Raw genomic sequence first — 7,421 nt, 5'->3', positions numbered from 1 at the left:
CGGTTCAAAAAAGACAGACCTTAGATCTGGAGGCACCCCAATAGTGTCCTAAATTGTCTAGAAAGAAGGCGTTCAGTGAAGAGACGGTTGAAAAGAGACGTACCTTAGGTATCCACAAATCAACCTATGCAACCAAATTAGAAATAGAATTAGATTTGAAAGACGCATACCATGCAGTAGGGAATGAGTGCTCAGTGGGTTGTTAGCCACTTACACAGCTGCAGTCTGTGTAAGTGGCTAACAGGGTGAGCGGACAGAAGAGATGTGGTTTGAAATTGAACCGTGTGAAAGTGTTGCGCTGGACTATATGTTCAACATATTTGATGTTGTTTGTTGCGGCAAATGCCGGCGCAACCACAACACGATCACATGACTGGTTGGTTTGAAAATTCGTAAAGTCCTTTTTGCTCTACCATTTCTTTTCCTTATCCAATGCCGCCTAAAAAGAGCAACACGGCCAAGAAGTCTTGCGGCGGTTCTGCCCGGAAACTTTTGGCACCTGCCGGCTCTCCTCCGACGCCCGCAGGATCAACATCGTCCACACCATCCTTAGAGCCAGAGGATGCTAGGATTCCGGAAGAACACAGTATAGTAAGTTGTTTTTGCTTCTTTCTAGTGTTCAGTTGACTGACTGGAGGTCAGTGGTGTTTGATCTGTCTCGATGGCGCGGAAGGTGACGTTGTACTCTTTGAATGCAACGCCTGCCCCCGCGTCATGTGCAGCAAATGCATTGAGGTGCCCGAGGTGCACGTCGATGCCGTCCGACATCCGGACGTTATATTTTTATGTCTTTCTTGTCACTCATTGCGGACGGTTAAGGAGCCCGCACCATATTTTGTGAGTCTTCTTTGTCTTATTCAAATGTTCTATTGATTGACTACTTAACTTTGTTCAGGGCTTCTACCGTAACGTTTTGCCAGAGGAAGGAGGAACGCCTGTACTCCCAGGCTTCCTACAGTTCAACGGCAAGTATGAGCTGGCGTCCAACTCCATCTTGGCAGCCACACCCCTCGCCATCGTCCATTTTGCCCTTGGCGCCAAGTACACAATCTCCACACCCGTTCCACTCCTCTCGCATTACCTCGACAAGTACTACCCCAACGGTGGGTTTCTGTACGTCGAGATCTCGTTCGACGTCGCCACCTATACGAAGATCGACAAGTACACCCGCGACCAGGTCGAAACAGTTGCTAAGCTTGTCCGTCACCTTGGCTCAACTGGTCGGGTCTTTGCGTTTCTCTCCAACCATTCGGAAGAAGACAGCGGTTGGCTCTATGCAGGGAAGGAGGGTCGAGGTGAGGGAGAGTATGTTGCGATGGAAGTTCAGCATGTAAGTTTTAAAATTTTGACGCTTCAATATTATTAATTAATCTATTCTAGGTTCTCTCCACAGTGTTGAAGCCCTACGCCAGGATCCTCAAGTCCGCACACATCGTCTTCCTGGTCTGCGGTTCTGTGGTGGCATACAAGACGCCCTACACTCAGCTCAAGGAGTCCGTTCTTCAATTCAACTTCGCATCTGCAATTCTCTTTTCCGCAGCTCGCTTCCAACCCCTTGTCGCCACTAATTTCTTGGTCGCCATGGCGGAACTTGTTGCGATTGAGCAACTCAGCATCCGCACTGTATTTCCGACCCTCCTTAGTATGTCAGGCGGTCTCGGTCAACACACCAGCGTCATCCTGATGACTCCCGTCAACATTGATGGTTGCTGCAAGCTGGAACTCACTACATTCGCGCGCGCTCACACTCAGACTTCGCCTTGGGGCGTTCCTATTCCTGCGCAATGCCCCCAATGTGGCTCTACCAAGAGCTGGGGTGAGAGGGTTGCTGTGACAGTTTCTGATGAGAATCGCGACGCACACGCCTCAGCCCAAGGCTCTGTTTGCCAGTACATCTACACATGCAAGTACACCAACTGTGGTAGCACGCAAAAGTTGCCGTGCTACAAGTTTTCTGTCACCAAGCCTCCTGGGTCCATCATCAACAATGCCAGGACCAAGAACTGCGCTTGGTTCAAGTCGCCTTCTACTCATTTTGTATCTCAGTCTTTACCTGACTCTACCCAAGGCAAGCACAAGAATGAGACAGCGTCTCCTGGGACTGCAAAGAAGGCGCGCAAGTAAATTATGTATTTACTTGACACTGTACATAATTTGAATTGATTGAGGTATCACTTTGTCACACGTGTGATTTCATAATGACGCGTCTTGGTTTGCATGCACGTGATCGCGTCTCCTTCAAAATTTCAACTCTTCGGCCTGGTCTAAGGTTACACAACGCATACTCACCCTTACCAAAAGCTCCTGACTTACGTTTTCTTGTCATCAATGGCTGAATGGTATGCTTCTTGGGAGGGAGTACTGACTCTCCACAAAGATCAGTTTGTAAATGGGAAGAATTCCCGTCAGAATCTCCTAAGACAGATCCGCAATGAAATTGTCGCAATTCATCGTACAAGACAGGATTCCGAGGATTTACCAAAGGGATTGAAAAAGGTACTGTTTTGTTGAGTATATAATGATACTGATATAATTGTTATATAGGCTATCAGGAGGTACTACCTCCAGTTCTTAACGGACACTGATGATCGACGTGCTGAGCAAGAGGTCTTGGGTGATGAGCCGGAGGAAGAACCATCTGGCGTGTCCCCTGAGGACAGAGAATTGGCGGCTCGTCCTAAGGACGCAGGGTTCTACAAGAAGGAGCTTAATGCTTGGGACGTCGCGCAGAAACTCTTCAAGCAGGAGATGGACGACTACGATAAGGAGCAGCAACAGAAGAAAGGCGTGCAACATTCTATTAAGTATAGGACTGGACATGCGAGGGAGTGGTTCAACAACATGACCTCTGCACATCAGAAGGAAGTTGAGGAGGCGAGGGACAAGTGGAATAGGGAAGGTGCCCCAGCAGAAGCACAGGCGATGTAAATTGCCTTTTTTTTCAATTTCTACTATAACAACATTGATAGGTATCGAAAGAAAAGCCTCAAAAAAGTTCTCGACGATTTTACAGAACAGATAAGGCGTTCTATGGGTTGCCGAGTCGTGATGTTAGTCAGTCACAAGAAAAATGCCGATCAGACTTTAAGTGTCAAGATGTGAGTATTTATCCACTCTCCTCAGGGTAAAATAACAATTTTATTGTTATTCAGTCATGAGTCTCAGCCTGTCAATCACAAGAAACCGTTTAGCCTGAGTTCTCGAGGAAGCAAAGAGTGGACGTCCGAAGGTTTTGAAAAATTTGCCGAGTGGTCGAAGGAAGAATTCTGTAAGTTCTGTATTTTTGGGGATTGGTTCAGACTGCTCAATGACCGCGTATCAGACCCCACCAATGATGATGATGACTTGTCCGATGAAGACAGTAAAGATGGAAAAGATGCGATACCTGAAGTCATCTTGGATGAGCACGGGTTTGCAAAGCTCCCTTCCCGTAAAGGAGTGGGCCTCAAGGGGCAACAAGAATTGGTTCAGCAAATTTTTCATGCATCTTACAGTGAGTCGCTGATCACTTCATCTGTTGATTTTAACTTGACTCAATTTCCGTTTTTCAGAAGTCTTCACTGGTAGCAAAAAGCCAGTACCTTGGCTCTCGATTGCCGGCAACCTTTTGGTGTACCTGGATCCAGACTCCATCCCTGAGGGTTTCGTCGTGCAAGACCCGTCTCATTTGAAGGCGCAGGAAATAAACCATCTTTGGGGCCATTGGGAAGCCAGGAAGGCTTCGAAACAGAAACTGGTTATTTTTGTCGGGGCCGTGAGTTCCCACATGAACAAGTCCCTGCTCGTCAATGCTGTTTATGTAGGCGAGAAACAATCTAAAAAGAAGTATGTACCAGTCGACACTGATGATGAAGAGGAGGCTTCAGCTGCGCCTACATCCACGAAACGTACAAGACAGCTGGCCGAGGCTAAGGCGTCCTCCAAGCCCAAGGCCAGCACAAGGCCCACCAAGAATTCAAGACCGCAAACCCAGGACAGCTCCGAGGATAGCTCTGATGATAATCTCACTCCATCGAAAGGGCTGGTTAAGCGACCATCAGTTGGTCAAGAAGTCGTGCGCACACCAGCCACTGTGCCAAAGAAAGATCGGATGTCATTCTTACGGTCTCTCAGCAGCCAGGACGAATATCTGCTTTTGATTTCGCGTCTTGGTGACTTGAAAAAGGTACGTTTTCGATTAATACCTGGATTGGTGAAACTTGATACTCACTTGACGCAGGAACAAAGCTCTGAGGCAATGGAATGGCCCGCTTGGGCGACATGGAGTTGGGACAGATCACACCTTCCGAATAGTGTGCACTCAGACGAGCGTGAGTTGAACAAGTTCTTGGAGATAGTCGTCTCTGCCAAGATCTCTGGCTTGGTATCAGCCATGGGGGTTAGCCTAGGTCTTGGGATGCTGCTAAGAGAATGCAAGCGAGTTATCGAATATGAGGAGGACGAAGCTACCCCGAACACCCCCTCTTACCTTGGCACCTCTATTTTGAGTATCAAGACCCACGACCTCGTCATAGAGGCAATCAATACAGCCAGAGGTGGGGTTACGCGGATGCTCAAGGCGAAGGAAGGACAACGTGCAGCCATTGCTGAGGCTGCTGCTGGTGAAGAACACGGAGCTGATACTGCCATTCAGACCATCTCAACCAGGGAAGAGAAAGAGGATGAGGGGACGGAAATGGAGGCAGATGAGTTGACAAGGAAGCTTGACAAGGAGTCGTGGGAGGTGGAGGAAGAGAAGAAGAAAATGGCGATGCTGCAGGAGGACATGAGAAAGCTGGAGGAGAGAAAGTGAGAGCTGGAGGAGTACAACCAGAAGCTGTTGAAACTGGTGGAGATCGAAAAGGACAGTGGTGGTAAGGATGATATGGAAGATAAGGAACAGCGTGGCGAGGAGGAGAAGGCTGAGGAGGAGGAGGAGGAGGAGGAGGAGGAGGAGGAGGAGGAGGTCGTCATGCAGAAAGGGAAGAAAAGGGGAAAATCTGGGGGATCTGGAAGACCATCCAAAAAGGCTACCACTGACAATATTCGTCGATCCAGCAGATCCAGGAAACCCTCCAAAAAGGCCATGCGAAAGTGACCTAGCATAGCACATTGAATTCTTGCTGTTTTAACTCATAGATCTACTTGATATTACTAGGCAAAGCAATATACATGATGGGGTGGCCGGTATATAGTTTACAAGGCCAGCCAAGACTTTATACCTGATTTTATAAGTGGGGCTGGCCAGTACTTACCCTACATGGCCGGCCAGTACCTTTGTACATGCTAGTACCTGCCCTATGGGCTCGGCCTGGCTGAGCTGGCCAGTACCTGCACTGTGCACTCGGCCGGCACTCTCATACACGATTGTATAAGAGTGCTGGCCGGAGGCTGGTTCTTGGTAGCATTCGGCCGGCACTCCCATACACGCTTGTATAAGAGTGCTGGCCGGAAGCTGTTTCCTGGCAGCTGGCCAGTACCTGCCCTGTGCACTCGGCCGGCACTCTCATACACGATTGTATAAGAGTGCTGGCCGGAGGCTGTTTCCTGGCAGCATTCGGCCGGCACTCCCATACACCATTGTATAAGAGTGCTGGCTGTGTTTCCTGGCAGCTGGCCAGTACCTGCCCTGTACACTCGGCCGGCACTTTTGTACACTATTGTATAGGAGTGCTGGCCGGAGGCTGTTTCCTGGCAGCAGTCGGCCGGCACTCCCATACACCATTGTATAAGAGTGCTGGCCGGAGGCTGTTTGTTGGCAGCTGGCCAGTACCTGCCCTGTGCACTCGGCCGGCACTCCTATACACGATTGTATAAGAGTGCTGGCCTGAGGCTTCTTCCTGGCTGAGCTGGGCAGTAAATGCCCTGTGCGCTCGGCCGGTACTCCTGTACAGTCACGTGTAGGAATGCTGGCCAGTACTTGTCCTACATGGCCGGCCAGTTCTCGCTCTACACATTCCTTCGGTACCTAAGCAGAGTTCAAGGTACACTGGCCGTGCCCACTTCTACGAACCGGCCAGCCACATATCTACCTGGCCAGGCCGGTGCTGGCTGGGACATATTCTACGGCCTTTTGGCACATCCGGGGCACCACTTCTACATCCAATGTGACTGAAGGGTCTGCCAAACCAGCAGCCTCCCGCACCTCCTCTTGCGCACGAGGCGGCACATTCTTCTTCGCCTGCAAACGTTCGCGCAGGCGCTCATCAAACGCAGAAGAAGGCGCAAGCGGGTCGATCGACACGGTCCTCTCTGCCATCAGCGGCCGTGGCATCTTCAACAATGGTGTCCGCTCATCGCACACCTCCTCGCGAGAACTGCTGCCCTCGCTAAACTGAGGCGTAGACATATCGCGTTCCTTGAGAGATTTCTCGCGGAATGCGATGGCTGCCGCGACGTCATCGTGGGGTAACCCCGTGCGCCGAAATTCATCTCTGGCAGGCGCCAAATCCATCTCCTCATCTTCTTCGCCCTCTGAGACGGGCTCAACATAGGAGTGCACGGGCGAGAGGACGCCGGACTGTTGCTCGGGAGCGCTCTTTGCGGGGCGCTCGACAGTGAGGTAACCCGTGTTGGGCTCAAGGATATCGGTGTCCACTGGGAATGTAAGGTAAGCAAGGTGCAATAGAAGTCTTCTGACTCACTTTGGGGCAGCCAGAATGGCACAAGATCTACACGATTTGGCAGCAAGGCAACGCAACCATGGATAAATTTACTAGCGATAGTCCTTAAGTGGTATAAATAGAAACGCTTTGCTTGTGAGACTCATACCTGAACTTGGGAACAGCTTCGACGAGGTAGGATTGAACGAGGTCCGTGCTCACTTGGGAGGCTCTTGTCCGAACTGGGTCTGAAGCTTGACTTCTAAAACACCGTACTTTTTAAGAGCGTGAACATTCTATAGAATCAGCTCGATAACGAATACGCACTTGAAAAGCTCCTTATCCTCCGCTGGCAGTTGGTCAAAAGGATGGTCGATGCCAATGTCAGTCCGTCGCCAGTTATCACCAGCACGCGACCGACTGTCCCAGTTGTCTTCACGAGCCATGGTGAGTTCTATATCAAGCGATATCCGTACACGGGGATCTCCTGGGAGCTGGAACGCAGTTCGGTTGTAAAATGTCCTCATGACTAGCATATTTATGAGCAAAGAAGTCAGATGTTGGCCGTGATTACACACCCGGTTGGAACTGCTTCGTAAGAATACGATACTGAACCTCGCTCGCAAGCTGGATCATGGAATCGACTTTGGCTTGGTAGATCGTCTTGGCATCGCGGCTGCAGATTCTAAACATCGACAGCTTACCTGGTTGTTAGATCTTGTTGGATGGTGTTGGAGAGTGATGAGACAAGTCTAGCCGCCAAGCTTGTCGAGGAAGGAAAATATGAGAAAGCCTCGCATGTTTTTGTTCCTCGTTTCATAGAGCGTAACTGTCAGTGAG

The 7,421-nt window shown here is 50.0% G+C and overlaps 2 protein-coding genes across 2 annotated transcripts; one reads left to right on the top strand and one right to left on the bottom strand.

Moving 5' to 3' along the window:
• Positions 1 to 432: 432 nt before the first annotated feature.
• EDB91DRAFT_1087236 (uncharacterized protein) lies at positions 433 to 5,077 on the top strand (the record flags this gene model as incomplete). The annotated part of the gene is made up of 13 exons (XM_041316182.1): positions 433 to 591; positions 624 to 637; positions 723 to 837; positions 896 to 1,330; positions 1,381 to 2,120; positions 2,460 to 2,496; positions 2,545 to 2,924; positions 2,970 to 3,098; positions 3,153 to 3,268; positions 3,323 to 3,493; positions 3,552 to 4,165; positions 4,220 to 4,788; positions 4,849 to 5,077. The coding sequence occupies 13 exons, from the start codon at positions 433 to 435 to the stop codon at positions 5,075 to 5,077; spliced, it is 3,708 nt and encodes a 1,235-aa protein (XP_041170811.1).
• Positions 5,078 to 5,901: 824 nt separating this feature from the next.
• On the bottom strand, positions 5,902 to 7,274 carry EDB91DRAFT_1267579 (VTC domain-containing protein; the record flags this gene model as incomplete). Its single annotated transcript, XM_041324521.1, has 5 exons — positions 5,902 to 6,576; positions 6,624 to 6,706; positions 6,751 to 6,843; positions 6,909 to 7,110; positions 7,160 to 7,274. The coding sequence occupies 5 exons, from the start codon at positions 7,272 to 7,274 to the stop codon at positions 6,008 to 6,010; spliced, it is 1,062 nt and encodes a 353-aa protein (XP_041170810.1). The 3' UTR covers positions 5,902 to 6,007.
• Positions 7,275 to 7,421: the final 147 nt, after the last annotated feature.

The sequence above is a fragment of the Suillus paluster genome (genome assembly GCF_016628075.1).
Source record: "Suillus paluster strain FC165 chromosome Unknown EDB91scaffold_120, whole genome shotgun sequence".
NCBI lineage: Eukaryota > Fungi > Basidiomycota > Agaricomycetes > Boletales > Suillaceae > Suillus > Suillus paluster.
The sequence above is the reverse complement of the archived record's forward strand: the minus strand, read 5'-3'. Positions and strand labels throughout refer to the sequence as shown.